The 17,822-nt window shown below is 48.4% G+C and overlaps 8 protein-coding genes across 8 annotated transcripts; 1 reads left to right on the top strand and 7 right to left on the bottom strand.

Annotated features, from left to right (window-relative positions):
- Positions 1–964: 964 nt before the first annotated feature.
- FPRO_08964 (uncharacterized protein) lies at positions 965–2,540 on the top strand (the record flags this gene model as incomplete). The annotated part of the gene is made up of 3 exons (XM_031224550.1): positions 965–1,207; positions 1,254–1,372; positions 1,421–2,540. The coding sequence occupies 3 exons, from the start codon at positions 965–967 to the stop codon at positions 2,538–2,540; spliced, it is 1,482 nt and encodes a 493-aa protein (XP_031089798.1).
- Positions 2,541–2,674: 134 nt separating this feature from the next.
- FPRO_08965 (uncharacterized protein) lies at positions 2,675–3,469 on the bottom strand (the record flags this gene model as incomplete). The annotated part of the gene is made up of 1 exon (XM_031224549.1): positions 2,675–3,469. The coding sequence occupies one exon, from the start codon at positions 3,467–3,469 to the stop codon at positions 2,675–2,677; it is 795 nt and encodes a 264-aa protein (XP_031089797.1).
- Positions 3,470–3,804: 335 nt separating this feature from the next.
- On the bottom strand, positions 3,805–4,707 carry FPRO_08966 (uncharacterized protein; the record flags this gene model as incomplete). Its single annotated transcript, XM_031224548.1, has 1 exon — positions 3,805–4,707. The coding sequence occupies one exon, from the start codon at positions 4,705–4,707 to the stop codon at positions 3,805–3,807; it is 903 nt and encodes a 300-aa protein (XP_031089796.1).
- A 467-nt stretch (positions 4,708–5,174) lies between these two features.
- On the bottom strand, positions 5,175–6,314 carry FPRO_08967 (uncharacterized protein; the record flags this gene model as incomplete). The annotated part of the gene is made up of 1 exon (XM_031224546.1): positions 5,175–6,314. One exon carries the CDS (start codon positions 6,312–6,314, stop codon positions 5,175–5,177), a length of 1,140 nt encoding a protein of 379 aa, XP_031089795.1.
- Positions 6,315–7,408: 1,094 nt separating this feature from the next.
- On the bottom strand, positions 7,409–8,683 carry FPRO_08968 (uncharacterized protein; the record flags this gene model as incomplete). The annotated part of the gene is made up of 1 exon (XM_031224545.1): positions 7,409–8,683. One exon carries the CDS (start codon positions 8,681–8,683, stop codon positions 7,409–7,411), a length of 1,275 nt encoding a protein of 424 aa, XP_031089794.1.
- Positions 8,684–9,552: 869 nt separating this feature from the next.
- FPRO_08969 (uncharacterized protein) lies at positions 9,553–11,217 on the bottom strand (the record flags this gene model as incomplete). Its single annotated transcript, XM_031224544.1, has 2 exons — positions 9,553–10,208; positions 10,263–11,217. 2 exons carry the CDS (start codon positions 11,215–11,217, stop codon positions 9,553–9,555), a joined length of 1,611 nt encoding a protein of 536 aa, XP_031089793.1.
- Positions 11,218–13,640: 2,423 nt separating this feature from the next.
- FPRO_08970 (uncharacterized protein) lies at positions 13,641–15,561 on the bottom strand (the record flags this gene model as incomplete). The annotated part of the gene is made up of 5 exons (XM_031224543.1): positions 13,641–13,988; positions 14,060–14,983; positions 15,034–15,131; positions 15,188–15,369; positions 15,416–15,561. 5 exons carry the CDS (start codon positions 15,559–15,561, stop codon positions 13,641–13,643), a joined length of 1,698 nt encoding a protein of 565 aa, XP_031089792.1.
- Positions 15,562–15,629: 68 nt separating this feature from the next.
- Positions 15,630–16,306, bottom strand: FPRO_08971 (uncharacterized protein; the record flags this gene model as incomplete). The annotated part of the gene is made up of 3 exons (XM_031224542.1): positions 15,630–15,715; positions 15,765–16,146; positions 16,265–16,306. The coding sequence occupies 3 exons, from the start codon at positions 16,304–16,306 to the stop codon at positions 15,630–15,632; spliced, it is 510 nt and encodes a 169-aa protein (XP_031089791.1).
- Between the last annotated feature and the right edge of the window lie 1,516 nt (positions 16,307–17,822).

The raw sequence follows: 17,822 nt of genomic DNA, 5'->3' as shown, positions 1-17,822 counted from the left end.
TCTAGTTTTTATCTTTGATGAGTAATTCAGTGACTATACCCATCTCAATTTACTTTCCCAGACACGATGACCAAGCTTTCATCGTCGCCATAACTAAGATAGCACGATATAAACTTCATAGTTGCATTCGCCTTGTCTTATGACGAGAGATCACTGCTTTGCAAATGCACTATTAACGTTGGTCAGGGCGATTTGAGAACACGGTTCGGGTCAACACAAAGCTGCCTAACCTGTACGACTTCCACGGCCACCAATGATACAAATTGCCACAAGTTGAATATGTCTGAGCAGTTTACTGGTAATGCATTGACACTGGTACTCATACTTTCGTAAATGGTAGTGATTTCTTGGCAGAGCGGCTGGATAAGCCAAATATCCAGAAGCACGTTCCTACCGAATGAACTTGTTGTAAGATAAAGAGTAACAGAATGGCATTCTAAGTATTAACTCCTTTCAAAGGATTTCATCAACGCAACAAGGTTATGGCTTTATCTCGGATGCTGTTCTGTTGCCCGGAAGTAAGATGCTGAACTGGATGATCACCACATACCAGGTGTTGGTCACGTCACCGCAGCTAGCGAATCACCAACCTACCCCGACGTTACAATCGCGGATGCATGACTCCTGCTCTTGGTCTTATCAACGCTGATCTGAGTAATTTCGGAAATATACTAATAGAAAAGACGCTGACGCCATTGATGTGCAGAATGAGCAGTACATTGTTCGTTCGGTGATTGGGTTGGTTATAGCATACTGTTCATGCATCCCGCTCGCCACGCAGGATGCTACATCGGTTACACCGCGACAAGATTACTAAAAGTAGTAAATCACGATCTCGCGGGGGACAAATCCCCGGCGGGAATTAAGGTCGTATTCCCATCCGCGAAAATAAGCTTAAAAGAAGGTTTTCTCCCGGACCAGCCACCACCTTCATCCCTACCCCATTCCCGAGTACACAATCAACATGGCAGACAGTAGCAAAGAAGTCTCTACCGAGAAGGTCCACGGCACACCGGAGCCTATTCCAGGCTCGGACTCAGATGCACCGGTTGTAGCTGTTCTACAAGAAACGCCAAAGAGGAGCTGGAAGTCGTACATATGGGATACGTTTGACAAATCGCCTGAAGAGCGCAAGTTCTTGTTCAAGCTCGATGCTGCTCTTATGACATTGGCGTCGTTGGGTTACTTTATTAAGTACTTGGATCAGGTATGTGAGTCTCGGCGGTGGTTATGTAATGAGACTGACGAGATAGGTCAACATCAACAATGCGTTTGTTTCTGGGATGAAAGAAGACATGAATCTGTTCGGCAATGAGTTGAACTATATGCAAACATGCTGGACTGTTGGGTATGTCATCGGCGAGATCCCAAGGTAACTTTCTCCTCCCCCATCACTTTTAATGGTATACTAACTGCTCAGTAACATGTTATTGACGCGCATTCGACCAAGTATCTGGATCCCCGCCTGCGAAGTGACTTGGTCCGTCCTGACGATCCTCCTCACAAAATGCACAAACGCCACTCAACTCTACGTCCTTCGTTTCTTCATCGGTCTCGCTGAGAGTACCTTCTACCCGGGGATGCAATACATTGTTGGATCATGGTATCGCAAAGACGAACTTGCGAAGCGCTCATGTCTCTTCCACGCCATGGGTAACGTTGGATCCATGGTCTCAGGCTATCTCATGGCTGGCTCGCATAACCTCGATGGCGTCCATGGGTATCAAGGCTGGCAGTGGCTTTTCATCACCAACACAGTCGTGTCTCTCCCCATCGCCATATCAGGTTTCTTCTTCCTACCTGACTTGCCTGAGATTACGAGAGCATGGTACTTCACGCCAGAGGACATCGCGCTGGCAAAGAAACGCATGGAACTTGAAGGTCGAGCCCAACGATCACCCTACACAAAGGCCAAGTTCAAAAAGATCTTCACAAGCTGGCATATTTACACCTTGGTCCTCTTGTACATCCTCTTCAACAACGGCAACGGCGGAAATTCCCAGCCCGCTTTTCCTCTCTGGCTCAAATCAGAAGGCTACTCCATCCGCGACGTAAACCTCTACCCCACCATCGTCGAAGTAATCAGCGTCATAACAACGCTCATCTACGCCTGGACATCAGACAGCCTCTTCCGCGGCGCACGCTGGCCCGCCATCGTATTCTCCGGCTTGGTCAAGATAATAGCCTACGTCGGGCTCACAGTCTGGAAAGTCCCGACGCCGTTTACGTGGGTATGCTTCATGCTCTGTGGTTTTGGGGGCGGGATCAGTGGACTTACGTTTGCGTGGGCGCATGAGATTTGCAGTGACGATAACGAGGAGAGGGCGCTCGTTACGGGGGCAATGAATCAGATGGCGTATGTGTTTCAGGCGTGGTTGCCATTGATCATATGGCAGCAGGTTGAGGCGCCGAGTTACCCTAAGGGGTATCCTACTATGGTTGGGATGGCAGTGGGGTTGATTGGTATTGCGTTTACTATTAGGGCGTTGCATAAGAGGCAGATCAGAGGGCATAGGCATGCGTTGGTTGGTGAGGCATAACATGGCAAATGAGGATGTATGTATGAGTCGAGTATAGTATGTAGTGAAAGCCTCTATATCTATCGGAGCTGTACAATCTTGCCAGTCTTCTCTTGTCCGTGGTATCATACCTCAAGCCAATCCTCAACTGGTTATCACGTGGACGAATACCCTCCATCAACAAAGATAGTCTGCCCCGTCACAGCAGCACTAGCATCACTTGCCAACCAAACCGCAACACCTGCAAAGTCCTTCGGTAGCCCATTCCTTCCAATCATCGTCCTCGCAGCATGAGCATCTGCCTTGCCCGGATCATTGAACGTAGCACGCGCCAAGGGCGTATCAACAAGACCTGGCGCAATCGCGTTGCACAAAACGCCATGCTTTGACCATGCCTCAGCTTGCGAGCGTGTCAGACCCAAAAGACCTGCTTTAGAAGCTCCATAGGCACCGCTGTTTCCAAATGCTCGGAAAGACTGTTGGCTGATAATGTTGATGATACGTCCCCATCCATTCTCAGCCATCTTGGGTCCAAATGCCTGACCGAGTGTGAACGGTGTAGTAAGATTCACGGCGATAGTCTCATCCCAAGCTCCCTGGGAGAGATCATTCATATGAGGTCTATAATTAACCCCCGCCGCATTAACGAGAATATCCGGTGTTCCAGCATTTGTCTTAATCGCATGAATCGCATCGCGCACCGAAGCTTGGTCTGAGAGATCAGCGACGATCGCTTCAGCTGTGACGTGAAGATCCGCGAGGTGATCAATAGTATCTTGAAGAGGTTTGGGTCGTCGCGCGACAAGAACAATTCGACAGCCTGCACGACCGAGAGCTATCGCCATTTCGCGGCCTATGCCTGATGAACCGCCAGTTACAACGGCGACTTTGCCGGCGAGGCTGAAGAGGCTGGATAAGTAGCCCGAGATGGCCTGGGGGCTTGGAGCCATGGCGGTGAGATGACGCTAAGTGTGATGATAGTTTGAGGTAGTAAGGAATGAGGGTATGTAATGAGAGTGGTTATATGGACGGTAAAGATAGTCGTGTGTTGGTTTGGCTGGGATATGAGTCTTGTGAGCGAAATCGGCTGACGGGAATTGGTGCACGAGGTGTACTGATAATTGCACGTATGCGGGGTAGATGAATCGTGACTCAACGTTATTGACTAAAGCGGCATTTCACGATAAAACATCATGATCGCAACGAAATCGTCAAATGCCTCCCTCCATAAAATTATTTGAGAATAAAAATAGAAAAATGCTCATTTTAACGCCAGGTCAATCGCTCAAGTAGTTGCCTCTATCCTCACCAGAACCAACCACCAAGTCTCAGCCCCAATATCAACAACCCCAGGCCCATTCACCTCCAAATGAGCAATATGATCACTCAGCGCACTCAAAGGCCCCAGTGGCCCAGCGCTCTTGTCGCCTTCGGATGAAGCTTCCAACAGCGCCTTTACAGACACGCCAACGACTTCTGATAATTGTTCGGTAGTGACCAGGCTCGCGTGCAGGCCTCGCTTGTTCAACCAATCGTGATTCGCGACAACGACATATGCGACCGCGCGTTCAGCGGCTGTTTTTGGCTTCCGCGTAGCAGCTGCGATTGTTCGAGCTGGAAGACTAACGACTGTTCCTACAGCACCGAAAACAGCGCCTAGAGGAATTGATATAGCGCCCCCGACGACACCAGCTGCTGCACCGAGGATGTTTCCGCGCTTGGTGTTGGCGGCGATGTTCTTGCCAACGCTCTTAGCATGGTTCTGAACATTTTTGACGTAATTGACGGGTTGTTGGCCAATGTTCTTTGCGACGTCTCCCGCGTGATTAATAGCGCGTTCTCCGACCTTGGCTGTCATGAAGGCAGAGATGGTATCAAGGAACGATCCCCATGCTTCTTTTGTGATGCCATGGCCGAGAAGAGCGGGCGCGTAAGCTTTTAAGAAGGGAGATGTTTGGGTGGGGCTCTCTTGAGGGATGGCGATCGGCGGTTCTTTGGCGGATGAGGCTTCGGAGTAAGAGGGCAGAGGAGATGCGGAGGGGAAGTTGAAGGGGTTTTCGGCGGTTGGGATCTTATCGGACGATGATTCGTTTGCAGATGAGGGGCCTGCTTCTGCTTGATAGGCTGGTGAGGGATCCGACGGCTGAGAGGAGTTGGCGAGATGTTCTGCTTCTTTGGAGGAAGACATGATGACAAGAACCCAAGATCAAGAGTTGAGTTTGTTGGAGAGAGATAAACAAGATGTGAGTGAGATGCGAGGAATTGAATACGATAAATAAATCAGCGACCGTAAGATCTTTAAGTAGCTGGTAAACACGGCTTAAATGCCTGCCACTTCGTCATCGGTTATAACGGCATCGTGCTCAGCCCTAAGATCTGAATTAACCCAGATACTGAACCAATAGGAGACTCCGACAATCGCGCGGCTGGATTATCTCGAATGGCTTGACGGATCGAGACTAGTGCGTCAGCCTCAGGGTAAGCGAGAGCGAGAGACTCTAGTTGTGACGCTACGTAATGAGGCTGTGCTGACCTCGAATGGGTTGCTGTGTTGAAGATCACATATAGATTTATGTTCAAGATATCATTGTGGACTGATGAGACTTTGAGGCTTCTTCTATATTCAGTCCCACTGGTGAAATACTCAAGCCTCACTCAACCACTCAAGTTCTCCTCATCTCGCCGCCACTTATTCCCCTTGTAATAGTGAATCCCCCCCTGCTGGATAAACATACATCGGACACTATTTCTTCCACTTGCCCGCCAGACCCGCTGCGACTCCGCACATTGGGAGAAATGCGAAACAGCTTCGTCTTCAGAGTATGATCGATCGCGAGCTCGAAAACACGGATTGGACGAGATATTTGCGTCCGACACGGATATGAGCGATGCGTCGTTTTGACTCCAGATCTTCCTGTGACAGCCTATACAGCTTACCCCGGTCTTGACCTTTCCCCTACGGAGATTGAGGCAGGGGAAGACGATGCTTGCTGCGAGACGGTAGTGTAGCCACCCGGGGTTTAGAAGGGCTCGGCCAGGTTCGTCCAGGGTGCTGTCGACTTTAATGTAAGCGGCTAGTAAGTCCTTTGCTAGAACGCCGCGAGTCTTGGACATTTTCTGAACGTCATCCCAGTTGTGTGTCTTGAAAGAATGCACACCCATCGACTCTACGGTGTTGGTGATGGCATCAGCGTGGTCGGTGTAAAAGCCCTTCCAAGGTTGTCTCCTACTTATGCGTGCTGCGTTGACGAGAGCTGTCTCTGGTGAAGTACGAAGACACTGAAAGCAGCAGCGTTCAGCAGTAGGGAGAAACAAAAAATCGCCGAACTGTCCGCAGAAAGTGCACTTCGTTGTCATTAGTGCGGTGTAGACATCAGAGTATGAGACATAACCGCTAAGGTCTGTTCGTCTCAAAGCATTGAGGGCATCAGGGGCGTGGCGCAGAACTCGCTGGTAGAAGAGGAGAGCTGTTGCGAGGTATCGCGCCCTCCGGCTAACTTGTCTAAACCGGCGGAACGAATCTATGTCTAGCTGCAAGAGGATACCTTCGAGGATATCCTGAGGGAGGCGCGCTAAAATACCCAGGTTTGGGACTTCAGTTTTGTAACAGTGGGAGAATAACCGGTACACATCCTTGGAAAATTGCTCTACTTGGGGATCGTGATGGGGAAAGTAGTATTTGGTACGTTTGTAAAAGCAAGCGCTGAGAATTTGACTTCTAGTGGCTACTATGTCTTGCGGGATACTGGAGGGTCCTGGCACCGAGTTGATGTTTGCTGCAGATATGGAAGCCATTTCGTTCATGTGTTGAGATGGAATGTAATCGATGGAAGAGTTTCCGAGAGATGAGAGATGAGAAAGATTGGTAGGAAAACAAAAAGACTGCGGACACTTTAAGTACTTAAGTCCTAAACTCTCGCTTATGTGATTCATGGTCTCTGGCAGGGTTAGGAAAGGACACTTTGGCGGTGGACGTGGAGTACGGTAAGAGGTATAGTATTTTATCAGTGCCATTTGAGTAAATTTGAGTCATGTGCATCGCGAGGTAAGTTATGCCTTCGATGCTCTCTGATCTACGATAGGATGGAAGATAAAGTCAAACAAGAAATGTGAGTTCCTGTGAGAGATCAACCAGTGACAGGGTTGAGATCTTGAACTTACATCGAACTTACTTTGGATAAAAGTACGTGGCAGTCGCTGCCAGGTTCTTTGAAGACTCACAGCTAATCAAGAAAGGCAATCTTTTATCGCATGTATCTAGTATCCAGAAATCCAGCCAACTTGCTTTTAGATACGTTCACGTCGTCCTTCCTGGGCGACCAATGAGTATGCAAACCCCGATTCTAGATTATTCACAGTTCTTAGAGGACTAAGCACGATGCCGTTGCGTTTAATGAGACCATGATGGGTTGTAAAGCTGTTTGTTCAAGACAAGGGTTCGAATCATCTAGTTCTTGGATATAAGGCTGCCTTGATATGTTCAGGAACATGGGAAGAGCTTAAGAATTAGCTTTGTAAGAATGAAGTAGACATTGTGATTATCGGAGGTTTGGAGGCTTTCGGAAACAGAGCCGTCAGTAATACTCTGACCAATAGTGATACGGGTGGGAGCGAATGCATGTAGTGTCGGCATGTTGTCAACTGACGCACGCTGAGGCACGTCTTTGTCGTCACTATCTTCAACGACAGGATTCATCACTGTTTCACGGAATCATGGACTTTACAAGACTCTTACATGTTTGCTATCTGCTAGCTTTGCTACTCTTCCACCATCGCATAACCATAGTCTCATCTCCCTTTCATCGCAGTCGCATAAGATCTCATCCAGACGACAAAAACCATAGACAAACCGAACAAAGCCTTGCTACCTTTTCCCTCTAGCCTCCTGATCAGACTCCCCCAGAACTAGCCGCTAGGGTATGCCACTTGGCATAGCCAATCAAGAGACAAGCGTAGAAGACGACTTGTGCAGCAACGCCAACCGAAACCCAGAACTCTTCGTTATTTACCTCCGGCAACTGAGCCACGTACCGGTCACAGTATTCGGTTCGTTCTGTGATTCCCCAGTGAGCACCGCCATTCGCGGCAAACCAGGCCTCCCGACCAGGAAGCTCGCTGTTCTTCCAGACTAGCTTTGCGTGCTCGCAATTCTGAAAGTGCTCCTGGAAACCTTCGTGTGAGTAGCAAGTGTCGCGGTTAGCGACAGCGCCGTAGGTAGTTCCGGTGGCAATTGCCTGCAGTCTTCGTTCATTAAAGGCCTCCTGGCAGCCTCTGCAGCTACGACCTTTCTCTAGTACACCTGTGGAGGTGTTGAGATAGGGAAAGTTAACGCATGCAGCGGTCCGGTAATGGAGCCATTCCTTGTCGAACAGGGCTCGCATCGAGTCTGATGTCTCGAAGCCCAACTCTTCTTGAAACCAGAAGAGATCGTCTACTGTGACGCATCGAACATTCTTAATCATTCTTCTAGGGCGTAGATGGTCGCGAACTTTCATAACCGCCATAGATGACTTGCGGAGAGACTTGAGGAGATGAGAACGATTGCCGTGACCTTTGTACATCCCGAATCGAGTATAGAATGGAAGTATCTCTTCCGTCCCAATCATTGCCATCCTAGTTGAGGTTCTGAGACACTCGTGACATGTTCTAGTACATGTCGGTAGGAACAAGAGTGGCCCATATTCCTCGCAGAAATTGCACTTGTGGGATGTAAGCGCTAGGTGTATCTCGCCAATGGTAATGTGACGGCTCAGGCCGGTGCGAGAGATGCTGATAAAAGCGGCCTTTCCATGAACCATGACATCCTTGCAGTCGATTACGGTCTCTGTGATCCGGTGCGCTTTCGCGTTGAGGTTTCGGAAGTTCCGAAAGGACTTCACGTCAAGGCGAAGGAGGATGTTGCTTACAATGTTTCCCGGAAGTTTCTCGAATGGCCCGAGACCTGCAGTTGGTGTCCCAAGAGGACTTGTCAGGCCCTTCGGGATGGGGCCGAGGTTCTCTAGCACGGGAAAATACCACTTCTTTCGGACGTAGGAGCATTTCTTGCGAATATCAGCCGCTTCCTCTGGTGTGCTGGTCAACTGGTTGGTAGTATCTTGAGGGGTATATCTATCTCTCAGATAGATATCCAACTCAGACATTCCAGTGGGGACTAGGTCTGACATCATGTGAGAGATGGATCTTGAGACGGTCAAAGAGCCGATGTCGCTACAACGGTAGAGTATTAGTCTAAAGGTCCAAGGCGAGACAATACAACAGATAATGCCAACCTTGTTGGGAATGAATAGATATTGGGGGACAAGAAGATAATATGGTGTATTGACAACCAGCGACTAGAAGACGACACTTGAGGGATGCGATGAAGATAGCGTGTGTTGAGATAGGGTACAGATTGTCAGATGTTGTTGGGTAATGGGAAGTGAGAGATGGAAGAGTGTTGAGAGAGGAGGAAGTGATTCCAAGACGGAGGGATGATCGAGTAGGAGGTATATCAGGTATTATGGATACTTGTTTGACACTGGCAGACCCAATTCTTTAAGAGATGACGGTAGTCTCTGTTCTCCTTTGCTTTCTGGCACTGCCAGAAAACGGGACAGCTAGCACTACACGTATCATGGCTTCGTGGGTTCCTACGTGACAGGCATCTGGGCACAGAACAGTTGAGCATTATAAGCTGTTCGAGCGGAGGCTCGCCAATACTGAAGCGTATACATGTCCTTAATTAACGATAGTAACGTAAATAATGAGCAGCCTAGGTTTCTCATGAACCTCCCAAGTGTCCTGCTCCATCGATCAGGGGGCTTCATCAAAAGGGGTCAGAACTGTCTGTAGGATACTAGAAGTCAATTTGAAGATAAAGGGCGACTACAAACAGTACTTTATTCAGCGAACGAAGGGACATTTGATACGAATGCCCGATGTAAGTGCTATCTCAAACTCCAATGAACAACTCAAAGCGTACTCCGAACTGTGCCCCCAAGACAAAACTAACTCCAAATCGTTAAGGTCCATCCCTCTGCCTGGCTTAATCCCTTCAAGCAAACTTCTGTGTCATACCAGATCCCTTTACCCTTGGTACAAGAACCCTCCCATTCCGATACTCATACTCCAACTCCGTCCTGGAACCACGATCCTCTTGAAACGACACCTGTATAATCCGCATGACAACTTTAAGAAGGTCTGCATACTCTGGATACTCCTGCTTGACGTCGAGCTTCACTAGCTTGAGGTTTTCGTTATCCTTCTGAGCGTCGCGAGCGAAACGACTGATGATGTTCATTTCACGTTGGGTCGAGAGCCCAGCCCCCATGCTGATCCAAAGAACGTTATTCGCTTTGTGGAGACTTTGATACTCGCTAAGGGAGCTGGATCCATCATCGAGAACGACGTAAATGAATCGTGACGAGATATCTTCTAGACGTGCTGGCGTGATTGTAGACGCTGTCCCGTTCTCTGCCAGTGCGGAAGCCAGTTGGTCCGCAAAGCTGAACAGATTGTCCTTTGAGCCCGGTAGAATATTAACCATTAGTCGCTGAGTCGAAGCCACCGCTGTTGAGATGACACAGTAGCAGGATTGGCCGATGTAGTCGAATGTCTTCGTCGCTGGTTCGAGCCCGCTGAACTGACTACCCTGCAGCAGCTTGTTCCAATCATCGTTCGAAGGGTATGGCAATTGTTCACACCGTTCATCTAAATCACTTGTCAGTGACTCTAAATGGTCAATGTGAGTAGTAGAACACGTACCTGGCCACATATTCTCATTCATACCCAAGATCAGGCTGTAAGCGGGTGATATGTCTGACAATCCGACGAGAGCGAGGACACCGCCAGGGACGAGAAGTTTGCGCAAATTCGCCAGTGTTTCCGAGAGAGAGTTAACTGTATGAAGGATGTTGTTAACGAGAATAATGTCGTAGGTATTGGGATTGATGCCTTGCTCAATAGCATCGCGGTTTATGTCAAGACTCTTAAGCTTGAGGAAGTCTTTGGTGGTGCCCGCCTTGGTCTGCTCCAGCACTGAAAGCGACGAGTCGGTAAGAGTATATGATACACTCTTCTGTTCTCGTAACGCATCGAATATCGTCTGTGTGTTGTTGCTCGTACTGGCGCCGACCTCGAGGACGTTCAAAACAGGTTTCTTTGCCGCGTATGATGAGAGGTATTGTCGGAGATGCCCTCTCATCTTCTGTATCAGCTCCATCCCGTCTTGCATCCGATTGAACCTGTTGCCTTCCAAAAGCAGCGACATCGGATTATTAGTTCCTTGTAAAATGCCTCCCAGATTTGGTCCAATCTTAGCCAAAATCTCTCCTTCCACGCCCATGCGCGTAAGCGACGATAAGATCTCAATCGTAACCGTCATCGTCACATCACCTAGCACAAGCTTACTCGCCTGAGACGAGTTATACGCTTGCATCCATTGGTATAATTGTTTCCGGAAGCCGGTCAGTTTGTAAGGATCAAAGTCCGGGATATCTAACGGGATGTTGTTAAGAGATGCGCGAATAATCAGCGCTGCGGCGCGGGCTAGTGTGATTTGGTGATCGGCTGTCGCCTTGCATAGTGGTGTTCTGGGTCGAAGTTCAGAGCCGGTGAAGAAGTTGGCATCGGGCTCCCATTCGACGTGGTACACTGAGTCCCAGTCATCATCGTCGTGGATGACGAGTTGATCTCGGATGATAGGTTGCACTATAGACATGACTGGAATGTGATGGTCCGGTTGATAAGATAACGATAAGTGTAGAAGGTTGGTGATGTTCTCTCTTCATAAAGCTATAAAGTAGAAGACAAAAAAGTGTAGGCGCCAAGCAAGCCCTTATATCCCTCTGAAACCCCAAAATCTTACCACTTCCGGAATGGAGAGGGGGCGATGACATTCGTATCTCCGGGGCGTACCCCAATATTTCTCGGAGCCGCAAAGCATGTGAGACCCTTTAACCCCACGGGGAAATGAACGGCCGAGCTTCCGATACGTGCCCGCGTTTGGGGTAAGTGGTGCCATAACATGTTACTGTGACTTTTTATCTCCTGATCAACGTGGAGTGATGAGATTGAATTGGGAAGTTGGGGAAAGCCCCGCGCGTTTGAGCATTGATGAGTGAGATTGTAGTTTGGGGGCTTATTGCCCGGGCTCGGGATCAACGCTTGAGACGATGTTGAGGAAGAGAGGCTGCCGTTGATTCTGTCGCCACAGTGGCCATGCACCGTTTCTTCAGCCAATACTGTTTAGTGCTTTGTCGATAATACTCCACTATTTCGGTTGAGGTTACGCTGAGGCTCTGTAGAGGAGCAGATGATCAGTGAACTAATGCATGTGATTGCGGGAAACTCCACAAATCGCATCCGCAATACCACTCGAGATCGGAGCCGTCGCATTCGTCTTCTGACGGGCAGAGTAACCTGATTTGACGTAATGAGGGGATTTCGCAAGCTGAGGGAGATATCTCGGGCCGCCGGTGATGGTTCCGGATGTTCCGGATTTGTTCAGGATGACACAGCGACTGAGGGATATAAACACCTGTATCACGGCGTTATTACTCAGTGCTGCACTGATGTCTTGCCACATGCTGTACAGTCTGTGAAAGGTAATAGAGTCCAGTCGAGTAATCGGGCCATTTCCTTCTGTGCCGCAAGCAGGAGTGAGGCGGCAGCATGTTGGGAAGCAGATGCGGCATTAAGCTTTCAAATGTAGCAGCTCAATTCAAGCCGCGCAATTTAGCATTCTAGAGTCTACTTCTGTATAGATTGCAAAGACTGAGATATTAGAGGGGCCTGCTTCAGTAAGTACGTAGGTTCAGTTCATGGCGACGAGCGACGAGCTGCATTGGCGCAACGAGCCTCCCAGTCTTGTCAGTACGAACGGCAATCCCTGAGAGTCAATTCCATCCCCCACCACTGGTCCTACGTAAGCGAGGCAATTTGGTTGAGCACAGGGTTCACTTCCTAGGTTACGGGGAAGAGACGGGGGCACCTTGGCTATAGGGCGTTTGCTGACAGACCCTGATGTGCATTTCATCCATATCAACTGAAGGGGAACGGCCCTCGCTGTAGATGTCATATGCAATATTCGCTTTTGAAGTATTGATATAGCTCTAGGCCATTAAGAACGAAATCGATATATCAGTTACGAGGGCCTGTACCGTGACAGATGCTGGAAGATTTTCCATGATCCGGTTGGCCCCAAACAGCCAACACTTCGATTTCTCCACGTGAGGAAGTACCATCAGATTTCAGCTAGCCCTAAGAGCAGGTATACTATTATATAGACCTATAAATCGACCATATCTGTCACATGCGTCGTTGTCCCTAGATGGAGCCAACTGACCTTCCCTCACTGATGGGCCAAACTTGGGTTTTAGAGACCCCTTCTACCAAGGCTCTAAGCGCCTCTTACGGAAGAGGCCTATCCCGCTCAAGCACCTTCAATACGCCCGTAGCATTGACTGCAATGTTTGATGTCTGAAGGTTGACAGAGCCAATGCTGCCGACGCCGGTGACCCATCGGTATCGATACTAATCCCAGACTTATCTAGGGATACCAGACAGTAGTCTTGAATGGACTTCTCTTTAGGCTTCTCGTTTTTCGATAAAAATTGAACCATCACGGTTCAGAAATTGACGGGACTCGTGGCACTTGTAGCCTCGCCGGCCCAGGCAACACCGCTTTCGACATCTGTCAAGAACTGACACCGTAGCCTGAAGTCAGCTGAGCTCTATACACCCACAACTTACCTGGGAGGTCGATGGCCAATATTATACAGTAACTATTCATACAGCTGCATTTGACAATGGCTAAGCAGAATTAGGGCAGAGCCCGGTTTAGGTACTCGATTAGGATCAGACTCCATGTTGTGTACAAGTTGTAAATATGCTTCGTAGGTATGTAACGAGAACGGGACCTTAAAGTGATTTTAAGCCTCGCCATTAACCTATTGTTCTGCTATCTGAACTGAGTGATGACTTGGCTGTTCATCATTACCGCGTGTGGTCCAGCCCAGGATAGATAGCTCAATAACAGTGCAACTCTACATTGATAAAGTGTCTGTTTTCATAGCAATCGAATGTGTCTCCTGTTCTGCTTTTCCCTCGTAATTCCTACCCGGGATATCATGCATTCTCGGTCTACGCCCATTGCAGGCCATGTGTTCCCCAGAGCTGCCCCCCCTCACTGTCAATCTCCAAGTATGGAAACTCACTTGAAAGCACCAACTTTGTTTCACGGCGAGTAAAGTTCTTCATCAAGGGCGTCCAGTATACCTGTCCGTCGGTGTTCCAGAGCCGCAAGATGCCGTCACAGCAGAATTCTAACAGCCGAGGGGACCTACCTTTGGGTGCCTCCTCGCTGGACCAAAAGACCTCATCATGCTTGTCAAGGACTTCAAATCTACCGTTGTTCCGGAAGAAAAACTTTACGCCATTCTCGAACTGTAGAAAGGGCGTCTCGGAGGGACTGACTTTTAGGGTGCCGCGCTGGAAGGTACAAGAGTAGTCTAGTAGACAGGTTAGTGATTGTACAGAGTTATGTCCACTATCTGACTTACCAGATGCGTGGATGCTTTGGCCAAAGCGACCTGGCTTGGTTTGACCTCCTTGCTTTCCTTCTCCGGGAGGCTATCTGTGGCCCCTTTGGCTATCTCGGCTCTGGTGGCAAGTTGTCGTTGATCCACGAACGTGCTTCCCGCGGTACCCATGGAAACGGCGCTCTGAATTCCCTTGAGTCTCGAGTACGTATAGAAAACAGCACCTTCCAAGCCATCATGCGTAATCTCCAGTGTTTCAGTTGACTGCGCGTCATAATCAAGTGAAAAGACACGTATGGGCATATCAGTGTACTTGTAGACGAACCACAGCTTGGTCTTGGTCCCTGGTGGTAAGCCCCTGCGGCCCTCGTTTTCCTCAAGCGTTTTGATGTCTTCCAAGGGGATGACCAGCCGGTCTCCGTTTTCTCCGGGACTCACCCAATTCTGGAGCCTAGCAGCCACGTCGTACGGTCCACATATAGCGGCAAGAATCTGGAGCTCTTTGTAGTTGACGGTGGGTGCTGGAGTGTTGAGTGCTGGAGCGGTCTTGGCTGGCTGGCTGACGAGACTGGTCGGGGGATCATTTTTCACAGGGAGCAAGTCCACCCAAACTTCGGGCGGGACCAGCATTCGCGTTGCCAGATCAGTGGAGGGCTCTGTCTCATCTCGGAATATAAGCGATCTGCCACTGATACTACAAGAGTCAATATCAGAAGTAAGAGGTGTATGAAGCTCTTCAACGCCGCTGCTCGACTCGCTCAGGGCGCGGCCCGCAACAGAAGACAAGAAAGGATCTTCTTGCACCATGGACTCTTCTTCCGGTATAGGCCGAGAAAATGCCCAAAGGACCTCATTAACGATATTTTGCACAAGACCATCCTTGAGATTCGCGTTGAGAATGTCGATCTCGGGCAGAAGCTCTGGGTGTCGTGTCAAAGTTTTCACCTAGTTCGTAAGGTGTTAGACAATTTAGGGAGGCAACTAATTGAACTTACCACTGCAACAATCTTGTCTATCTCTTTATCCAGCGCACTACGTACAGCCAGAAGAGTGTTGAGTTCAAGCGGAATAGCCCTAGGTTTGTCGACCTGAGCTAGAAAACATCTGTCAGTTCGCTTAGGTATCATATCAGAATAACTCCAGGCATACAATACTTGTCTCGTTGAGAGATAATATCCTGAACCTTTCTTGACAAGTGGTTGTACTGGATGTAGTTGTCAAAGAGCTTAGACGTATATGACGCAACACTGTCATAATCGAGCGGCTTCAGGATCTGATGTCTTGACCATTCGATGAAGCTGCGATTTGCCTTGTACTTGATAAGTATGGCCCTACTGTTCATTAGCCTAGATTCAGTGCCATAATACTTAATATTACCAAGTTCTCTGAGGATCTTGGGCGACAAGAGCAGGAAATTCGCCGGCTATCCTTAGTATAGACGCCACGTCTGTGACGCCTGTTACCTCTACGCCGTGGTTGATAGATGTGATCGCAACTTCTTTACAGATGTTCCTCAAGTCCATGGCAGAGCCGGTTAAGCCTTTTTTGACACTACGGAAGTTAGCTTGATGCACAATGATTTGTTAGATTCTTATGCTTCAATCATCTTATCCTTGTGTTCCAGGTCAGAGGCGATGAAAGAGACGATGTTCATGAACAGCCCGCCTGTTATAAAGCCTGCCATGGTCAGCATGTAGCAGGAGAAGTGAGTCTGGTTAAAACATACCGGAGATGTAGGAGTCTCCGAACGTCTCGCTGAATCTGGGCGAGCCAGCCTCCCTGCCATCGATTGGAAGGAATCTCGCAGAGCCTTTTAGACTGGTGATTTCACTCATCACCCGCACTGATACCATCAAACTAATATCAGCATCGTCGATCTTAATATCGTTAAATACATTCATGTGTCCGTGGACTTCCATCCTCCCAGTCGTCATGGTGGCAGCTGGTGAAATATCCATCATGTCGATGACCTCGGATAACCGTTCGAAGAGCTTGGACGAGGACGTGATTTTCGGTTGGAGTGTCTCCGTAGTTATCATGGTCTCATCTGTAGCATCGACGGCGCCGTCGATGCACAGTGTCTGGGTGTACGAGTTGAACCCCATGCCCTACAGATAGATGTCAACGAATGATCTCAAGCAAGGCTTTGTATGACAGAATGGATGAGCCGTCCTCGTGGTAAGTGTCAAGAGCGGTCAATTTTAATATGCCGTGAAAAAAACATACCAGACGCATGCTGTCATTGTAGGGTGCAAGCAGGAGCGGCATGGCGACCTCGGGAAGTAGGATCTGCGGTAGAGATATCGCAAATACTGGAAATGTTAGAAAAATGAAGTAACAGGACCGCGGTCCTTTTTTAGAGTCATGGCAGGGCTGACGCACGCTCTGCCCTATTGCTGGCATGTTTTGTGGACAAAACTCAATAAGCCAGAATGAAAGTTAGATTTCGGCGTTTCACAAAGACAGGTTTAGACCTTTGTTAAATGGCTGTTCTGTATTTAAAGTTAAGAGATCTCATGGTGAATGACAGTTTAAATATCGGATGACTTTTCACTTATAATTTTCCTGTCCTACTTTTCTCCTATCCTCCTATCCTACTTTTCTCCAATATCACGTGACCTCACTTTTACAATCCTCATGCAGTATCGGCGACACGTTAGATAATGCACTGAAAAGTCACTAGCAAAAACAGGCGATGCCTGCTCTTGCTGACAGCAAAGCAGAAAAAGTCTTTATGTTGTGGTCAAGATTCTTGATCACATGATGCGGGGTTTTGCAATCCCTGTGTAAATCTCTGGATGTCCAATCTCCTGGCCCCACAAGCTTAAATCAACCTCGCTGGGAAATGTGGGCCTGGCTACCCTATACCCGTCGCACAAGAGTGGCAATGGAAACAAATTTCGCAATTCATCACAGCAAATGTGTTGACACCATACAGCGATGCCGCCATCAGAACAGATGTTCGAGAGTGTATATTAAACTGGTTCTCTTCAGATAGCATTGTGGCAAGGTGCAATATGCTTACCCTATAGCTTCCCTCCCACAAGACCTGAACTCGGAAAGAGAGAAACCTCCACGTTGACTAGCCAACTTACGAGATCTAGTTATACAGCTGCATGAAGTCCAGCAATGCCATATGCGAACCCTGCTGTTGAATTGTTTATTCGCTAAAAAATTGTTTTTCTAACTTGCTTACCCTACAGAGGTACTGACACGCTCCGACGAGGAGGATCAGATATTGAAAACAGGAAAAAGACTTCATTGAACTCCAACTTGGACAACAGCTCATCTTACAAACTGCATTTAATCGCGCAACGTCATGGAAGATCTTTTCAAGTTGTGTGTAGCGGCTCGGCGTGGTAAGTATCGGCTGCCACTACCTTTCACCCAGCCATAATTCAAGCCCATTTTCGCTCTCCAGCGTATGTAATATACATTTTAATTGGTTATAACTTGTCATTCTCTCCTGGAAACCTGATATGATAGAGTTTTGCCTTAGTGACGATAGGATACTTGCCTACCCTGAACATTCCTAGCCAAAGATAAAAGTAGCAGGCGCGTAGTCAATTTGTCTAGGTTCAGGATGTTGTATTTGCTAATGATTTCGAGGGGCGCACTATTAAGGTTTATAAGCCTTGCTTGGGATTGCGTGTCGATGGGCTGTCCTCAGACTCATCAAGAATATTTAGCGCAATTACGTCTATTGAATGAAGCCCCAACGATTCTTGATCCGATCAAAAATGTCAAGTCATCCTAACTGTATCTGTCTCGTTCATCTCTTTCC

The sequence above is a fragment of the Fusarium proliferatum genome (genome assembly GCF_900067095.1).
Source record: "Fusarium proliferatum ET1 genome assembly, contig: FPRO_scaffold016, whole genome shotgun sequence".
Classification (NCBI taxonomy): Eukaryota; Fungi; Ascomycota; class Sordariomycetes; order Hypocreales; family Nectriaceae; genus Fusarium; species Fusarium proliferatum.
The sequence above is the reverse complement of the archived record's forward strand: the minus strand, read 5'-3'. Positions and strand labels throughout refer to the sequence as shown.